Source organism: Rousettus aegyptiacus, unplaced genomic scaffold (assembly GCF_014176215.1).
Source record: "Rousettus aegyptiacus isolate mRouAeg1 unplaced genomic scaffold, mRouAeg1.p scaffold_m13_p_17, whole genome shotgun sequence".
Classification (NCBI taxonomy): domain Eukaryota; kingdom Metazoa; phylum Chordata; class Mammalia; order Chiroptera; family Pteropodidae; genus Rousettus; species Rousettus aegyptiacus.
The window spans coordinates 7829238-7849495 of record NW_023416292.1 but is presented as its reverse complement, the minus strand read 5'-3'; the positions used below and the strand labels follow the sequence as shown (position 1 = coordinate 7849495).

Sequence of the window (20258 nt, the reverse complement as noted above, 5' to 3'; positions counted from 1 at the left end):
TACCCTGGCAGCCCCCTTTGAACAGCCTTGCTGCCGAAAGGTAAGTTAGGGGAAGATGAGGATCCACCTGTAGCTGAGGGACCTGTTCGTGAACTTGTCCTGGGCAATTGCAAATCGAAGGATGGGAAAATTGAGGAATTAACAGCTGAATCTGTGAACTTACAGTTTAATAAATGTAGGCTTGATTTCAATTTCAAATCTCCCCAAACTACCTAAATGGAAAAACCTTGAGCTCAGTGATAACAGAATCTTTGCACGTCTGGACAGGCTAGCAGAAAAACTTCTAAATCTCACACATCTAAACTTCAGTGGGAATAAACCGAAAAGTATCAGCACCATGGAAACTTTGAAAAAGAGTGTCGGAAAAGCCTGGGTACGTTTACCTGGGAGGTTACTAACCTGAGTGACTACCGAGAGTGTCTTCAGGTTCCCGCCCCCGCCGACCTACCTGGATGGCTCTGACTGAGAGCCCGGAGAAGGCCCTGACTCAGATGCCGAAGTGGAGGAGGAAGAGGACGATGGAGGAGGAGAAGGTGAGGAGGAAGAGTTTGGCGATGAAGATGAAGTCAGTGGGGAGGAAGAGGAAAGTGGATGTGGTAGAGACTTCGATGGAGAGCGTGAGAGTGAAGACGAAGAGGAGGGAGAACGTGGAAAAGATGAAAAGAAGAGAAAAACAAACGGCGAAGGAGAAGGTGGTTATGACCCCAAAAGACTGCAAAAAAAAAGAATTGTGCAGTATTACTTGGATGGTTCATGGATTTGGTAGCTGGTTTTTTTGTTTGTTTTTTGTTTGTTTGTTTTGGGTTTTTTGTTTTTTGTTTTTTGGTTTTTTTTTTTTTGGTAAACGTAGCTGTGATACAAGCCCCAGGATACCCACCCACCCAAAGAGCCAAGGACTAGCTCCTGTACCCCTCTGCTTTCCTCTATTTAGTCCTTCTTGGAAATCCACCACCAAACTTGGGGACTTCACCCCAACAGAATCGTAAGTGTTGTTAGGTTTTCGTGTAAGACTTGCTGTAGCATAGATAGTTGTGATTGGTGAGTCGACTGTCTGTGGCTACCAGTTACACCAAGATTGTAATAGCGTTTTTATTCTTAATACAACAAAGAAGTGAAATTTCGATGGTGTTGGGGCTTGGAAACTCTCGTGTGAAGGACTTTGTATCTGGACTGCCTGGGTTTGGATCCAGCTTCGTACTTACCAGCTGTATGACCTTGGCCAAGTTACTTAACCTCTCTGTGGCTGATCTATAAATAAAGGTAATGATAGTCCTCATCTCGTAGAGCTTTTCAGAGATATAAATGAGTCAGTAAATATGAATCATTGGAACAGTATCTTGCACACAGTAGATATGTGCTTAGAGAAGCGTCTGGTGCAGTTGTGGAGTGGATTCTGAGCCAGCCTGCCTGGGTGTGAATCCCCCCTCTGCCACGTACAAGCTGTGTGATGTTGGGGAAGTCACTCAAACATTCTTGGCTCAGATCCTTTATCAGTAAACTGAAGATGATAATAGTATCTACCATTAAGATAAATCATGCATGCAAGGTGGTTATAATAATGACTCACATCATAAAAGCTATATAAGTACTGGTTATTATTACTGTTATTATTAATTTATTCATTCGCTAATCGAATATTTGGCTTTCCTATTCCCAAAGAGTCACAAATGCACTTGCCCTACAGCTATAGCAGTCGGAATTAGGACCACTGACTCATGAAAGAAAGAAACCTCTGTCTTGTATGACAGTTTACGACTCTCTGCTTCTTGGCATCCTGTGTAGTAGAAAGCTGGGGGCTCTATCCTTCTGGATAATTATTGCTTTGAAAGCAACATGGAGAGAGGCAGTATGACCTACAGTGTCACTTAGCAACTGAAAAACTCCAGTCCTGCTTTAACAAACTGAGAGATTGATGGCTGTTCAGTGAGGACTATCGACAGATGCTGAGGTCAGGTGCCGAGATCAGAGTCGTCGACAGTGGAGAAAGTGATTTTAATTTCTTTTTATTATTGTTGGGAGAGGTATTTCCGTAATAGGCACTCTGTGCAGTCGTTGCGATGTTCCAGTTTAGTTCGCTATGGTGACAGTAGTGCCTTCTGAATTTTTTTCTTTTCTTCATTTTGAGATGCAGGAGTAAAATGGAGTTTGAGCTTTGCGAAGCTTACAATTTCAGACGAGATATAACTATCGTTGGAAAATGAGCCCAATTAAGGTTAAATGGCTTTGAAAATCATATGTTATTTTAAATGACTTTATTAATTAGATGATCTGATGATTCATGTTGGAGAGATATAAAACTGAGGGCTGTCATCATGAAGTAAAGCAAGACGCAGGTTTGCAAACCTAGAAGCTAATCTACCTTTAGCCAAGTATAACTGTAACTAAGTGGCCGTCTCTTTGCAATCAAGAACTCAGCGAGCACAAAATCAACGGAGGTAGCAAATTATTTGGCGACCTTTCTAACCTGTGTCTGACCTCTTTGATTCATTTGCAGAAGTAATTGCCTGTGGAAATTGCTGTGCTTTTATCTGTGGTGCTATGTCGTTAACGGTGAGCATGCAGTGGGAGCTGTTGTTTTATTCGACAGATGAGAAGCACCTGAAAATGACCTTCTATCTCTCCGAAGAATTTGGCTTGTTAAGTGGCATTCGCCAAAACAGCAGAGTTTCAATGTGGTATAGGAATTTGTGCTATTCTTAGCAGGATATTAAATAAGAGTTTTCAGGCTTTTCTTGTTATATAGTAGGGAATGTGTGAGTGTTTTATATGCTCTGATTTGGGGGGCATTTTCTGTGCCCAAGGAATAGCCGTACAGCTCGAGGAGGAATGAGGGATAGAGCTGGGGAAATTTAGAGCTGAGTTGTCATTCTCATCACTGTCGCGTGCATCAAGGTGCGACAGTCCTCCCTTATTTTAAGGCAGATAGTTCTAAGACCTTGGTGGATGCCCGAAACCACGGATGGTACCAAACCCGATACCATATTTTTTCCTATACATACATACCCTTTCACTTCAAGGAAGCAGTTCATAGTTTCTCTTTGACATATCGAAATTGCCAGCATCCCTACTCTTGAAAACGAGCCCTGTGATACTGTGATGGTCAGTCTGATAACCAAGACAGCCACGAAGCAGGCTGTCCTACAGTGTGGAGATGCCGGCAGAGGGATAATTTACATCCCGGGCGGGATGGAGCAGGATGGCACAAGATTTCATCATGCTGCCCAAAAGGGAATGTAATTAAAAACTTATGAATTGTTTATTTCTGGAATTTTCCATTTATTATTTTAGGGCCATGGCTTACCATAATAACTGAATCGAGGAAAATGAAACCACAGAGAAGCAGGGCCACTATGTCGAGAGCCGGTGGGGTTGCTCTCTCATTCTCTTTGGTTTCTTTGTCATTGTTCTGTCTGGTAGGAAAAGGGCGGCCTCCTTCATAGCCTCTTTCTGCTTCCTCGGTATGGCCTGGTCGAGATCTTTTCTCCCCCTCTGACCATCTTACCTACCTTGGGGTATGGCATTATACTTAAAACTTAGTAGAGAAATACTGAGGATCAGTAAGGCATAAAGCAGTGCTTCTCAAACTTTAAGGAGCCTTAGAATTACCTAGAGAATTTGAAAAAAATACAAATTCTTGGGCCTTACTTCCAGAAATTCTGATCCAGTAGGTCTGGGGCGGGCCTGAGAATTTCCGTTTCTGTTGAAACTACTTACTGGTCTGAGACCTAACTTTGAGAAGCCCTTGTGTGATATTATGATTTATAATAAAAATCATATACTGTATTTGATCTTCTCCTGTTTCTGGCACAGAGCTCATAAAACCCTTGGAATTTTTTGTGATGAGAGTGATAAAGATGTCTCTTGTTATGTTAAGGAGGTGACCTTGGACCTGGACCTAGAGGTGGGAGCTGGTTGCCAGTGGAGCCAACCATGTGATTAAAGGGTTGGAATTTTCAGGTTCCTCACGACAGAGAATCAGTTTGATCACCAATTGCCAATGATTTAATCACTCTGCCTATGCAGTGAAGCCTCCATCAAAATGAAAAGGACAGGTTTGGAGAGCTGCCGGGTTGACAAAACAAAACACATCCATGTGCCACCTTGCAGAGCCCCAAGCTCCACAAGGACAGAAGCACCTTTGTTTGGAGCCTCACCCTACGTATCTCTTCATCTGGCTGTTGATTGGTACCCTTTAACATCCTTTGTAATAAACAAGTCATCTAGTGAGTAAATGGGTTTCCTGAGTTCTGTGAGCCACTCTAGCAAATTGAGCAAACGCAAGGAGGGGGTTCTGGGAAGCTCTGATTTCTAGCCAGTTGGTCAGAAGCACAGATAACAACTTGGACTTACGATCGGCTTCTGGAGTGGAGGTCAGTCTATGGAACTGAGCCCTTAGCTGTGGAATCTGCTGCTAGCAGAATTGAGCTGAACTGTAGGACACCCACCTGGTGTTGGGGGAATTGGTGGTGGTGTGTGGAAAACCCCACCCATGTTGATTCAGGTCCAGAACTCTTACTTTGTATCACTGAACCTGAGTGAACTTGCCTCTTTGGGACAGTCTATTCAGTAGTTAGTTACTCAACAGCATTTACTGAGTACCCACCAAATGCAAAGGAAAGTACCCTTGAAATGACCCCAATTAATGCCACAATTTCTGGAGAAGACTCCAGGAAGTCTTCTATTTAAGAAAAGCACAATTCTCCATATCACAGTAGGATGTACCCACACAAAGCCAAAGTTTAGGGGACTAGAATCTAGGGGTGATTGATGGATGAATGTTAGTACTGCATGGTTCAAGAAAGAAAACCAAGATTTCAGACCTACCTCATGCCATCGTTGTGCATGGCATTCGTCATGTTAATTCATCGAACCTTCGCAGAAACCCTGAGAGGTGGTTTATCTTCTCCCTTTTATAAGTGAGGAAACTGAGGCTCTTAGGACTTGAATTAGAGGCAGGACCAATCATTGAAACCCAGGGTTCTCTCTCTTCGGAGCCCAAGTTATTTGCATTATACCATGTTGCTTCCCAGCATAGCACGTGACTCATCAAGTATTCAGTTTACGTTTGTCGAATTAAGAACCTAGAAAATTTAGAGATAGTTCTTAACCATCCAGCTTTAATTATTATTATTATTGTGTATGGAGCTTTTATTACATAGCAGGTACTGTGATAAGTATTTTATATACATTATCCTGCTTACTAAAAAATAAACTATGAGATAATTATTAACTCATCATATATGATGAAATTTAGAGAGGCCGAGTGATTATGCTGAGGCCGGTAGTGGAACTAGCATTCCAACTCACAGCTCTTTGTCCCCAGAGCAGTCTTTGCATTGTCCTGTGCCGCACACTGATCTGTTGGAATGGCAATGAGTACTTAGCTACTTCCTTTCCTCCCCATTGTTAACTACCCATTTCTTCCCAGACAACAAGATTCATAGTTATGAATTTCAAATCACAGGAAATGGCACTTTAAGTTAGTTGCTCGTTACCATGCCAATATAAACATGATCCTCACACCCACTCCACCATTATCGCCTTAGAATAAGCAAAAGCAATAACAGCAGCAAAGACCAAAACCACTACATTGACAAAATTAGACGTGTTGCTGTCATGTAGGACAGATGAAATGGGATAAGGACCAAGTCTAGTTCCTGGGCCTTATTCCCATCCCTCTTCCACCTCCCCCCACAGGCTTATACTTACTATTTAGTCCTTCCTAAATCATGAATGCCTTCATTCAACACCACTAAGTAGTCAGTATTTCAGCAGATGTGTCAAAGCTATTAGTATTTATGAATCTTAGAGATTCCTTTGAAGGCCTCTGTGCCCGAGGAGCTTAGTTTAAAACGTCTTCCTCTGGACTCCAACATTTTCCTGTAATGATAAATTTTGAGTCTGTTTATGTAATGAAAAGATAATAGTCGCCCTTCAGGTTACTGTCTTATTGAAATGTTCTCTGAAGTGTGTATTCCTAACAGTCGATTCCAAGACCATTAACTGAAAGAGAAGATAATGTTGAGGGTCTCTGTGTTCTGGCTCGGCAGTCAGGGTTCTTCCACATGGCATCTTATTAAGTCCCCTAACAACCCAGGGGTCTGAGCAGGTGTTTTTCCTTTTGTCGGACTACCAGAAACGGAAGGAAAAAGAAGTACTTTGCCTCTGGGCACACAGCTCTAAGTGGCTGAGCTGGAATTAGAATCCAGGAGAGTATAACTGAAGACCCCATCTTTGTGATAGCATTGTGGATACATAAGTCAGTGGGGGCATCTCTCAGGATTGACTGGGCTGCTCTTCACATGGAAAACAAAAGATTTGACTTTGGAGGTCTTCTGCCTTTTTAGGCCCTCTTGCTGCGTCTCATCACTGTCTCGGGAGTGAGAGGGTGTATCTGGCCTGCTCCGGGCTCTCAGTGCCAATGTTGTCGTGCTAATGACCTTCGCCCCAAGGTCTGATTCCCAGTGTCACTACCTGACTTAATGAGAAGTTCGTCCTAATGGGAAATTAAGGATCATAAGACTGGTGATTTTACTTCAAGGGAAATTTATATTGAATAGTTTTTTCCTTCAAAAAAAATGAAGAAATTAAGTCTCATAAAAATAAGTAGGAGTAAGGCACGATTTTAATGGATATTGGATTTCAGGGACTATCTATCTGGTTTAAGGCAGGAATTGGAAAGGGCTTGTACTGCCTCGGTGTTACCAGCAGGGTTGGCGGAGACTGTGTAATATTGTCTTTGTTCAGGAAACAGGCTTCGTCTAGAGAAGCCACCCTTTCCTTTCGATCTGCCTAAACCAACTCTAAAAAAGAAATTGGTGAATAATCCAACAAGCCTCGACCATGAAGAACAAATCAAAACCAACATTTATGTCTATAGAGTTTGACGACACATTCTGAAATGCAACAGCAGTCGCAGTAGAAGACAGAGGCCATAGCGCCATGCTTCTCAGAGTTCCCAGCGATGACGGTATTGCCCGGGAACTCGTTAGAAACATGAACTCTCTAGACCTACTGAATCAGAAACTCTGGGGTCGAGGCCCCGAAACTGTGTTAAACGCCCTCCAAGTGATCATGATGCACACTGACCTTTGCAAATGGATGAGTTAGTGTGGTGTGGCGCTGGAGTCAAGAGAGCCTGGGTTCTGGCCTCCCTGCATACTATTTCTGATTTCGGACTGCAGTTTCCTTCTCTGCTACATGGGGATAATACCCACGTTGAGGTAATGTTATTATTTATTATTGCTACGTTGCTCTGAGCTCTTGGCTTTGAAGATTTAAAAACATTTTCGGTTTCATAGGGGTCAATTTGGGCCAAAGCCAGCAATTCCTGGTCACCTTTGCAGGCCATTCATATTACTGTTATTAAACATGGCTGACTGAATAGACACATTTACGTCTGATCACTCCTGAAACCACACTGAAGTGACCGCAAAGGAATGGATTTGTTTAGGACATAAGTCCATAAAGCAAAGAAGATGAGGGAAGAGTAATCAAAAATTTGAAAATTGGAAAGCAGCGATTGACTTGGCAGACTCAAGAAAGCTCTTAAGGTGGCAGAGGGGAAATCTAAAAAAATAATTTGATTTACAGCTGGACACCTCCCCCCTCCCCCCAAAGACTCAGGCATTAATGGCAATAAGTGCTGTCAGAAGTGAGGGGGAAGGAGGGCTAAGCAAAAGAGAGCTGGTTCAAAATTTGTTTAAGAAGCATTTAGATACCCCCCGCCCCCCACCCCACCCCCAAATATCTTCCTTCTATGAAGCTGGGTCACTGCCTACTCCGCTCGCAGAAGACTTGTTTATTCTTGAGAGTCTCTGGACAAAGGGACACAAGAGACATTGGAAGCCAGGGGCCCCACATGAAAACAGGGCTTCAGGCAAAGGTGCTACTCCAAATGTTGGGACCGTCATCCTCCCTACTCGATTGCTGAATGACGCCAGTGTTCTCCAGAGCGGAGATCGAGGGCTTCCACGGGAACTCTGGGAAGTCCAAAAGGACAACCCTAAAGTTGATGACACCATGGATTCTTTAACGTAGACTCCAGCCAAGTCATCCTACGATCAGTCTCACAGTTGACAACCCCACTTGTAGCACAAAGCTTTTAATCAATTTCCTAGGGCCCCACTCTTAAATATAAGTAGACACCTAAGGATTATCAAATATTTCTAATGTGAAAGGCGCTCAAACACAAATAAATGAGGAAACAAAGACCAAGCATGGAAAAGAAAACTACAAAATCCATCCATCACTGATATTCTCAGAAAATAAGAGAAGGTATTACATTAATGAAATAGAACAGAATGCTATTAAAAAGAAACCTTTAGAGAAAAAAAAATCATGGAAATTAGAAGTATGATAGCAAAATAAAAATTAAACAAATAGAATAGGAGATGGAGATAAAAGTTGAAGAAATCCCTCATAAAGTGATAGAAAACAGGAAAGAAAAATAAGAAAATTAGATTAATCCAGGAATCCAACACCTGAATAACAGGAGATCTGGGAAATAGAATGGAAGATGAAGGGGAAGAAACTATCAGAGAAACAACTCAATAACTATGTGAGGTGATGGATGTTAACTAAACTTATTGTGGTAATCATTTCTCAAAATATACATGTATCAAATCATTGTGTTATACACTTTAAATTAATTCAATGTTCTACGTTAATTATATCTCGATGAAACTGGGGGGAAAAAGATAGACCAAGAAAATCTTTCACCAATAAACTTTGAAAGCCTACCTCCATCTTTAAGAAGTCTCTTTTCACTTATCATGGTTTTCCTTGATTTGTTTCTTTCATCGATAGTTAATCCCCCTGTGTGTTCATTCATCTCATGCTTTTGCATGCCTTTCTTTTTCTGTATTTGGCATAAAAGGGGGGAAAAAGATGTCAGTGTGGCTCCATCCATATCAACACATCTTCCATGACCAGTGTGTCCCCATCATTGCTGAACGGAGTTCCCAGACGAGAAGGGCTAGAAAAGGCCCAATTCTTCTACTAAGAATTGAGAGCACAGAGACAAATGTAGGTTTGAGGATAGAGTCTTTTTTAAATTCAGTTTTAACGTATCTTCTGGAATTCTTCACAGAACACATTCAGTTTGGATAGACTCATAAACTACCAACGGAGGACAATTATTTTTTCATTGTTACAAAAGGCCTCATTTTAGTTCTTTCTTTACCTCTAAGCTTTGATATACTTGCAGAACTGGCCATTTATTTATTCTTTTTAAAACTTTTTCAGCCTTCTCAAGTTTAGGAGTAAACTATACTCTACAAGGTGATTAGAAGTTGGGGTGCATTTTCCCACATAAGTAATTTTATGAGTCACGACCGTCTTCCTAGAGCAGCCACAGGTCTCCTTAGCCCCCTGAACATCACAGGTGTGCTGGGGAGGGTCTAACAGCGCTGCAGAAGCTGATCTCCTCGGCTACCGGATGCCCGGCTAACGCAGGGATGAGTTTTTCCCTTCATCACTCCCCTTTGGTAGCAGGCATGTTAGGTGCCCCTCCAGCTTCTGGAACCTGGAGTGGATGTCCCAAAAAGACATGAGAGAGATGGGGGGGGGGGAGTGTGGCTGATGGCTCTAGAGATCGGGGAGCTGAGGAGAATGGGGAGCTCGAGAGCTGATTAAGGGTAAGCAGAGAATACCAGGGGCTTAGGACGCTTATGTCCAAACCCACTCCTCGAGTGTCTCTTTTCTGTCCCACTAAACATCCTAGAAGTTGAGCTACCTGCTTCCTTTCCATTGTCCTTAATTCGTTGCTTCTGACTAGGGTTCCCTCCGTAGGTCCATAGAACAGAACACGTCTCCCATGGGGGTTAGAGGTAGAAGGTGGGGTTTCGTGATGACATCGTGGTCCTCCTTTGTGACATTCAGGTGGGGGGAGTGAGAGGAGCACAGAATATGTACTTGTCACATCTCAGAGGGGCTCTCATCTTATTCTCGCCACAGCAAAGCCGCACGTTCTTCCCAGGAGCCACAGGACAGTGAAGTGGACCGTGGTGGTAACGCGCACCGGAACACTAAGTGCGAAGCAAAGTTAGGACGCCCTTCATTGCTCTCGACAGACTAGCTACTATTTTCTTTTATCTGTGATCACATATTCCAGGCCTGCCTTTCCGTGACATTGCTGGGCGCGGGCCAGGACTGAGCGGCCCATTCACCCTAATGGCCCCAGTGGGTCGTACAGTGCTTGGGACGCGGCAGGGTTGATAAAGATTACTTGCTGACAGGTTTGGATTTGGGCTGGTGCCGAGCACATAGGACCACGTTTGATCGGTGGCTTCAGGCGTGGCTCACACTTCATGCGGCTTTATGTGTGGAGCAGTCACTGCCCCACGCTCCAGCTGCTTCCTGCATCCTAGCTCTGGCCCGGTCGTGTCAACGCCTGCCCACCTTAGCCCTGTCCCAGCGGCCTGGAGTTAGGACGCTCTTCCTTTGGGCCCACTCCCAGAGGCTCCTGAGAAGGCCAGGACAGTCCATCCCGGGGAGGGCAGCTCTGGCCGCTGGCCTGCTCTGGCCAAGGCAAGCATCCTCGGGCCCTGGTTCAGGAACCGCTCACGTGCCGTTTCTTCTCCTCCTGCCTCCAGCACTTCTCTATGCCACCATCTTCGGGAACGTGACGACCATTTTCCAACAGATGTACGCCAATACCAACAGGTACCACGAGATGCTCAACAGCGTCCGGGACTTCCTGAAGCTCTACCAGGTGCCAAAGGGCCTGAGTGAGCGGGTCATGGATTACATCGTGTCCACCTGGTCCATGTCCAGAGGCATCGACACAGAGAAGGTGAGGCGGGAGGTGGGCGACGGGCGAGGCTCTCTTAGGGCAGCGCTCCTCCAGCCCGGCTGCGCCCCGGGGTCCACCTGGGTGGTCTGGGGTTTCCAGGACCTGCTTCCACAGGTTCCGATTGCCTCCGGAGCAGCCCTGCTCCAGGAGTAGCAAGTAAGAGTCATTATTGAAGAAACTGGAAAGACAGGGTGTATCTCCCGGGGAAGAGGAACTGGAAGTTTAACTGTCCAGGACAGAATTTCCCAAACTTGTGTGATGATGAGAATCAGGGTCACTCAGCGTGAGGTGATCCGTATTTCTGATTTTCCTTTAGCCTCAGGCTCTAAGATGGCATAAGATGACGCCGCGTTGCTACTGATCCTGTCTTCATTCAAAGCTTTGACATTTTGTTCATTATGGGTTTGTTGCATAAGAGTTGACAGTTTAAAAGGAAAATTTTTTGAATTAAATTTAACTGATCCCGACTTAAAAGTAACAATACTTTTGTTGAAATCTTATTATCCGCCACAACAACAGTAACATAATAACAGCACCAGCTTCCAGATCTGGACCGTGGGTTAAGCACAGATGTTTACTGTCCTTCGCTCCTCGCCTGGCCCTGCATTCAGGCTTCAGTTGGGCTCCACAACAGCCCTAGGGAGGGGGAGGGGGCCCTGGTATTTCTGTCTGAGGGATGATACAGAGGCCCAATTAATTTTATTAACTACCCTCAGTCACAGTTAAGAATGGCAAAGCCAGGATTTGAAACCATTTCGTCCGACTTCGAAGCTTATGCTTTTCCTACTATTCCTTCTTCTTCTTCTTTTTTTTTTTTTTAAATTCACACCAGACAGAAGAACGAGTCCACACGGACTTGCCCTCGTTTCTCAGACAGGCCAGGCATGCGTCAGGCAGGACGTGGTCCCTGGCCGGGCCCGTCCCCTGCCGCGGCTGCGACTGCGGTTCCCGTTCTGCTCTCCCGACAAGGCCGTGGGTCCTGTGGGCACCTGGCAACTGACGGAGCAGAGAGGAGCTTTGATCTCTCAGCCCTGGGCTCCTTTCCCCAGCGGCCCGGAGGCCTCTGTAAAGCTGGTCATGGGGAAGAAGCTTCAGTACCTGCCCGGGCCTCATGCAGGGCTGAGCCGGGTGGCTCCTGTGGGGGGCAGTGCCATCAGCACGGGCCCTTTCTTCCCCTCCCTGCTGTCTCTTGTCCCTGGAGGGCTTGGGATTTGCCCCAGGTCGTCATCTGGTGAAAGAAGGGACACTGTGGCAGCTCGGTACAGAGCCCAGCCTCGCCTGTTCGGGGCCGCTCTTCCAGGCAGGCAACTGCTGGGGAGGGAACCCGTCCCTGTTCCCATGCCTCCCCCACCTTCCCCTCCCCTCCCTTCTGGATCAGAATGGTCAGCGATGACCCAGGAGGCCAGGTGTGTGGGATGGGGGAGGGCAGTGGTGCCAACTCCTCCGGTTTTACTGGTAATTGGCTGGTGACCTCGAGCACGTCACTTCTCCTCCTGAGCCTCGGTTTCCCTGTCTGTGAGTGCTAACAGACAGGGCTGACCTCTAAGGCCCTTTGGGCTAGGTCTTCTGGACCTCAAAGCCGCCCCCAGGCCGACCCCCCGCTGTGCGGCCGGGAGAACACCAGGAGTGAGAGCTCACTTGCCCTGGGCACCGTGTGCGCCTGGCATCACTCCAGGATGTTCCACGGGGCACCGCTCAGAATCCGCAGAAGAATTCTACGCGCGAGTTCGAAATGCAGACTTGGAGAAGGAAGCTAAGCACTACGTTGCTTTAAGTTCACACAGTGACTAAGTGCTAAAGCCGGAAACTGACTCCAGGTCTGCCTGTCCCCGAAGCCTGTCCTCTCGGCCGAGCCGCGGTCCTGCCCAGCCTGGGGAGGCTCCAGCAGCCTCTCCGGCGACATCTCCCTGTGGCCTTCGAGGCCTCCAGCATCAGCAGGGATGGTCTCTCCTCAGAACCAAGCAGAAGGGAAGATGGCCCAGGACAGGGCCTTGAGCTGACACCCTCCCTCAGAGAGGGGAATTCAGGACCCGCCTCCCAGGCCAGTGCGGGGCCAACAGAAGAACGGCGGAGACGCCCAGTGGCGGTGGGATTTCGTAATTCCTCCGCATCAGTTTTCCTGTCCTCGCACGCGCCTCCCAGAGGCTCCGGGAACGGGGCCTATGAAGGAAACACCGTCTCCATGCCAAGGCCCCGTTCACAAGCAGCCTCTGCCAGCAAAGCGCAGCGCAGGGGGAAGCAGATATTTAAAGGTGGACTTACCTGGGGGATAAATCTTGGTTTCACACCACTGGGCGCAGTTTCGACATGACATGTGAGCCATTCCTCACTTGCCGGTGTTCTGCTTGTAAAGAGGACGCGAATGAAATCGGCATCGCTACGGGAGTCTCGTTTTCAATGAGCTTTGAGGAGGGAGGCACTTAGCAAGCCCTCTGCCCAAGCGTGGGCAGCCTGAATTTTCCTCTGTCTTGGCCGGTCCCCTCTCCCCTCCCCCAGAGAACATGCTGACTTCCTCAGCATCCTACAACCTCGGAGCAAGAATGCAGAGGCACACGGCGGGAGGGGGCAGGGCGCTGTGCTGGGGGAAGTGTACCGGTAGATATGGCTTCACGTAACCCTCGCAAGCCAATGTCAGCAGCGTGCACGTGACAGAAGACACTAAAGTAGAGCCGTTGAGTCGCCTGGAGGGGAAAGAGCCGGGATTTCAACTGCGTGCGTCCTTCTCTTTCCACGGCCACGCCGCCATGCAGAGCACAGGGGCATCCCCGCGGGCTGGGATATGAGCAGTGCTGTCGAGGGCAAGGTGCGACTCGATCTGAGTTTTGAAGGATACTGAGGGACTTCCAAATTCTGAGGTGCACACCGGATGCAGAGGAGAATGGTCTCAGGCCAAGCAGCGGGGGTGGGGAACTAACCAGCACCTCCCCCCCCCAAAAAAAAATGTCTTCACTGAACACATTTGATTTTATAACCCCTGCTTTGTTCACAGGCCAGGATGAGAGAAAAGATTATTGTAGGAACACTCTGAATTTCTTGAAAGTGTCCTATTGTGTTACTTAATGCTTGCTGTGTGAGAGGCCACACAATGGTTTCTTGCGGGGAAATATTTCTTCCGGGGAAATATTTCTCTCTCTGGAACAAGCTGAGAAATTTTCATTTCTTCAGAAGATGAAGCCCACAGGGTCTCTTACAGTTCCCATGTTGCCTTGAGTTCCCAGACGCTGAGAGCCAAATTACAAGCCCCTTTATTTTGGGCAGCCACATAATGTAGGAAGTGCCCGCTGTGTAAACTGGGCTCTGAAATCCAACTACCGAGTTGGAGATCCCAGCTCCGCCATTTCCGCTCTGCCATGTCCTGGCTGTGCCACTTTGGGCAAGTTATTTAGCTTCCCTGTGCCTCAGTTTCCTCGTCTCTAGCATGGTACAATAATAGCGCTTACATCTTAGAGTTTATGTGAGGATTAAGTTAACTAGTGCACGTAACACTTAAAAATGTAAAATCACAACCCTCCCTGACTTTTTCTCTCCTTTCTTCCTTTACTTTCTTTAGCACCTTTTAGCACATTTTACTATTTTGCTTATTATTTGTCTACTCTCACTAAATGGTAAGTTATATGATGGTAGGGATTTTTGTCTGTTTTGTTCACTACTGCATTCTCAGAGCCTGGAGTGATTGCTGGCACGCAGGAAGGTACTCGATAAAAATGAATGAATGAACAGCTCTGAAGTACTCGGCAATGCCTGGCACGTCGCGAGTGCTCAGTGAATATTATCTTGTATCTCTCTTTAAATCACACTCGTATTCAGTCCATCGGCAGATCATGTCAGCTTTGTCTTGAAAATATATTCTGAATTTGATGACTCCTCACTCCACTGCCAGTGTCCCAGCCCAAGGCCCTTCACCTCTCACCTGGGCTCCTGCGGAAATGACCTAACTCCATTCCTTGGTTCTGCTCATGCTAGGGTTCTGCTCATTGCTGTAGCTGCAATGATTCTCTTAAAATGTAGGTCAAGTCCTGTCACTTCCCTGCTCAAAGTCCTCCAGTGTGTCCCCAATCACACTCAGAATAAATCAGAGGCTTGTCATAACCTAGAGTCTCAGGGGCTCTCCCATGTGGCATCTCCTGAAACCTCATCTCCCCACCCCCCGCCCCCTCATTCACACTGGCTGTTGTTCAGTTTCCCTCACAACTTTTGTTATTCTTCTGGAATGTTCTTCTTCTACGTGGCTCCCTCTGACACATTACGCAGGTGTCACCTCCTCGGACAGGAACTTCCCCAACCGCCTGGACAATCCCACATTTTCCCAGCCCCCTGGCTCTTGGGCTCCTCTTCTGAGCATTTAGCACAGATTTTTGTCATCCAAAGAGAGGAAGCTCTGCAGGGACAGAGACTGAGGCTGTCTTGTCCTCCGGCACACTGAGTGTGGTCTAGCCTGGTGGGGGTTGCTTCTGCCCCCAGGTGTTTGGGGGCAGTGGGCTGGAGGCCACAGCAAGGAGGACCCTGACACCGTTTCTTCCTGCACACAACCAGGTCCTGCAGATCTGCCCCAAGGACATGAGAGCCGACATCTGCGTGCACCTGAACCGCAAAGTGTTCAAGGAACACCCAGCTTTCCGGCTGGCCAGCGACGGCTGCCTGAGGGCGCTGGCCATGGAGTTCCAGACGGTGCACTGCGCCCCAGGGGACCTCATCTACCACGCAGGAGAGAGTGTCGACAGCCTCTGCTTCGTGGTCTCCGGCTCTCTGGAGGTGATCCAGGACGACGAGGTGGTGGCCATCCTAGGTAGGTGTTGCCTTTGCTGCACGGAAACCTTCTGATGCCCACGGTTGGCTTAGCTACCGGGCAACTCAGTGCTGCTGCCGCCTGTAACCAGAGACTGCTCCACAGGCCACGGCCAAGTGTTAGCATCTGTCCGTCTAACCAACAAACAAATATTTGAGTGCCTGTTTGGTACCAGATGCTGTTTGAGGCACTCGCTGGTGGGGTATTTCAATGACAAAAATGGCTTTTGTCCTCAAGAGACTTCCAGTCTTCTGGGGGGACGAACAAATAAGCAGACGTTCGCCTACAGTGGAAGGGGCATCTAACCCAGCATTCAAGTGTTGGAAAGGCTTCCTGGAAGAAATGACACCTAAGCTGAAACCTAAAGATTGAATCCCTGCAGAGAGAGAGAGAGAGCGAAAGCGCATGATTCATTTGTAGAACTTCGAGTGCTTCGCTGTGGCTGGAGCACGCAGAACGAGAAGGAAGATGGTGAGAGATGAGGCTGGGGGGCGGGGAGCCAAGCTCTAGGCGGATCATGGAAGGCTCGGGAAGTTATGTTAAAGGGCTGGAATTGTATTTGGGGGAACTATCAAAGGGTTTAAAGCAGGAGAGAGGTGTGACTGTGCTTTAGAAAGATCACTGTGGTTGCAGCGTGGAGAGTGGATTGAGGGAGAAGGGTGGGACAGGCAGATGGAGAGAAGCAAATGGAGTTGACATTTTAAAAAGTAGAATCAACAGAACCTGTTGCAGGATGAAGGATCTGGTATTGGGAGGTGGGGAGAGGGAAGAGTCTATGAGAATTGCTGAATTTCTCTCTTGTGTAGCAGGGAAGCTGGTCTGCCATACACCGTAAGAGGGGACGTGGGAGGAGGAGCAAGGATGTGGGGGACTTGTTGGTATTTTGCATGTTGAGCATCAGTGGCCTCTGAGCATTCATCTGATTGCCTGACGTAGCCACAAAGCAGCTCTTTGTTGGGGGCATGTCTACCTCTTCGAGGGGGCAAGCTGTCATAATAACAGCCATCGGTTTCCATACAGATTCTCAATGAATCCTTACAATGACCCTATGAAGTGATCATATTATCCCATTTTGCAGATGAGACAATGAGCACTCAGAGAAGTTAGGGAACTTTCTCAAGATATCAGAGCTGACAAGGTCCATGGAGCCAGCATCCTGGAGTCCCTCAGACTCCAGAACCTTTTCTCTAATCTATCTGGCGATACTGCAGTCCCAATGGAGATTTATGTAATCTGCTGGGTACACTGCCGGGCACGAGACATTGTAGACGTATATTTTAATTTTTTTACATATGATTTCTTAGGAGAATGAGGCAGGGAGAGATTAAGTTATACTGAAGTTAGAACTGAGATTCAGACCATGTGTCTAGACTTCGATAATTTTTTTTTTAAAGGCCTAGACTTTATTCCTGCTTGACGTGCATGATGTGTAGCCCTCCTCTTGTCCCCTGGCCCCAAGTCAACTTGCCCTCTTGATTACATTCTGCTCAGGTTAATCCAAGGATGATTTAAATGCCTTCAGCACGAGCAGGCAGATGGTCGGAGGGAGACTGGGACAGAGAACGGGTTGGGAGTGGAGACTGAAACTTTTTGCTAAAATCAGCGTTCTGGATTTCTGGTGTCCATTGAAGTCTGCACACAAGACTATGCTGTTCCCTGCCTTCCTCCTCCGTAGAGACATGAGGTTTGACTGTATATAAGGAACAGAGCACATGAAGGGTGCAGTCATTGCTTTAATATGGCTGTAGGGAAATGATATTTATCCCTGCCTTTAATCAGTGTTCTTGACAAAGAGGACTTTCCATTGTTAATAGTGATCGGTGTGTTTGCCTGGCTGAGAAGGGGGGTAACTAGCGACTAGTGGGCTCTCCTTTGAATTTGAATTTGAGTTTGAATTGATCCTTTGGTGTAGGACATCTTTTACCCATCTCCCCACTGATAACTCACCATATGCCTTTCTGAGAAATCTAAGCTGATGACCAGTACCATCCCCCTTACATACTCCTGCTCAGGGAATCCTTACCTACCCACCCTAAACAGCGGCACTGTTAGAAGATGGGTTTAGACACCTATGCATGGAGGCCTGACGGAGCTGCAGAGGATCAGGGAAGGCAAATGATGATGCCTCAGGCCTGTTCCATTTCCCCTCAGCCTGGCCTCGTGTGGGAAAGCACAAGGGCTTGATTCATTGCTGATTACTCAGTCAATTGACTGCCTCTCCAAATCCAGCCCTCTGCCTCAGATCCTCCTGAGAATCCTGCCTGCTCCAGTTAGCAACGTGGATAGGACCTCTGAAACAGCTCAGCAGCTACGGATTCTAAGGGTTGTTCCACTCAAGTTCTCCAGACTAGAAAAGGCATCTCATGTGTGTCCCTAGGATCCAGGACATTTCAAGAGGTTCTTATTCATAACAGGTTGATGCAGGTTCTTGAGTCAACCTGACCTCTGGGCTAAGATGCATAAGACAGTCTAAACTATTTGCTCTCTGGAAATTTAAGTTCAGAGCTGTTTTTCTCTAATTAGTACATTCTTTGCTCAATAAACTGAAACCAGTTTGTTCTTGCAAAAGGGGTTCAAGCATCAAACGGATCTAAGAACTAGATCTTCATTGCCCTTTGATGCCCTTCATTTTGGTCCAGTCAAAATTTATTGAGCACTTGCCAGGCAATGCCACAGAGGTAGATGCAGCTATTGACCAAACATTAGCCCAGCCTTGAAGGAGCTTCTACAAGTGGAAGAGACCAACATTATTAAAAAGGCAATGATCACATTGCTTGATAAGTGTTAAGAAAGAAAGCATACAGGAGCTTCTATTGGACAAGTAATAATTGAGCAGCTACTGTGTATTTAGTGTTCCAGTGAAGAAGGAGTTATCATGGAGGCTTTAGGAAAAAAGACCAAAGCCCATTGATCTCCTCTAGTCTTTTATCAGTCCACTCATTTACATTCTGCTAATTTGTTTCCTCCTTCCAGTTCTAATATTCCACCCCCATTCTCTGTTTAATTTTAGCACAGATTCCGAGAATGAGGAAAAGGGCCAGTATTCATAATTGAGTGTGTTTAGCATATGTTTTAAAAAAAAAACCCTTTCTAATGAAAGTGTTCGAGAAGAGTCTTTTTTAAACCTTCTTGACTAACTCACTCGGTGAAATGTTTATTATCTCATGAACCAATAAACACACGTGAGAACACAGTTATACATAAAACTCGGTACTTCCTCTTGCTACATGAAATGTAACTGATATTTTCTATTAGATTCTACTTTCTTCATTTCAAAAGAAATTGACTGTCATGACTCACTAAATTGCTTTCTTGACCCGCTCGCAGCCTGCAGTTTAGATAACATGGTCCAACAAACATAGACAATCTCTCTCTTGTATCGAAAGCCATGTTGTCCCCTGAGAACAGGTTATGCTAGATAATCTTTTATGCTCTCCTTTTCCTCTGATGTTCTCTGCCTTATTTTTGAGATGACACCCTCTCAATATCCTTTTGGGGTTCTCTTAGAAATCACTTATAACGTCTTCTGAAATTTAGAGTCTTTGCTCTTTGAAAAAAAATTTAAACCTTTAGCATGTACATTTTTTTCATCATATTTTTAAAAGTAATTTTCTCCTAATGTGTCATAGATCTCAGAATTAAAAGGCACAGAGCCCCATTTTCCCTCTGCCCAGGTGGTACTATCAGCACCTGCAAGTAAGTTGTTACCTCACTTCTGGGTTACCTGACCAAAGTGGATGAGTCGTGCATGGACTTTCATCACAGCTCTACTGTGATGTATAGCTGGTCCATCTCCCTGTGTTTCCATCTCGTAAATGCAATATTTAAATGATCTTGTTTTACTGTGATTTACTGTCTCTGTATTAACTTTTATGGATCTCACATTTTGATATTTAATTTGTGTTTTAATCATGGATCATCTTATGTCTTTCTTTTATGTCTTTTTAGGCAAGGCAACCCTTGTTTGACCTCACAGATTGCAAGGACCTTGTCAGCTTACAATCCCTTATTTTTAATTTTTTATGCCTACAGCACCTGATCTTCCTAGGTGGTCTCCCATCCGAGTACGTCTTGTGTCTTTTCTGGTTGTTTTGTTTTGTTCTGTTCTATTCTATGGGACAAGACTAAGGTAAGGTCTTTTTGGCCAGATTGCATTGAGTAGTGGAAAGCGCCCTGGACCTGGAGCTGGAGATTTAACTGTAGCCCTGGTTCTGCACTAATTCCACGTAGGAGTTACCACTAACTGGTTGCGTTTCCAAGGCCTCCTGTGGTTCTCCTAAGCCCATCGCACTGCATCAGTTGCATGTTTACTCGTCTGTCTCTCCTCTGAGCTGAGATCCTTTGATTTCATATCTCCATATCTCCATATGTGAGATATAGCCTAGCACATGGAAGGCACCAGGGGCTGTTTGCTGAATTGAATTGAGTTGAGTTGAATTAAAAGGGAGGCAGAGAATGGGCCATGGAAGGCCTTGTGGTCCAGAATAAGAGTTTGGACTTTCATCTTATGGGGATGAGGGACTCAGAGAGTTTTAAATATGAGGGTAACATGATGATCTGGGTTACACAAAGACGGAGGCATGGAGGCCAGCTAGGAGGCTCAGGTGAGAAACGATGAGGGCCTGAGTGAGGAGGTGGGAAGGAGATGGGGAAGAAGAGCCCGAATCCAGAGACAGT

At 46.2% G+C, this 20258-nt stretch overlaps 1 protein-coding gene and 1 pseudogene across 2 annotated transcripts in view; both read left to right on the top strand.

Moving 5' to 3' along the window:
- Window positions 1–20258, top strand: part of KCNH1 (potassium voltage-gated channel subfamily H member 1) — a 297899-nt gene that overhangs the window by 188571 nt on the left and 89070 nt on the right. For both annotated transcript variants that reach the window (XM_016158549.2, XM_016158548.2), the window contains exons 8-9: window positions 10596–10795; window positions 15329–15581. In XM_016158549.2, the coding sequence (XP_016014035.1) occupies window positions 10596–10795; window positions 15329–15581 (453 nt within the window). The remainder of the gene's footprint in view (window positions 1–10595; window positions 10796–15328; window positions 15582–20258) is intronic.
- LOC107517621 lies at window positions 22–9543 on the top strand (annotated as a pseudogene).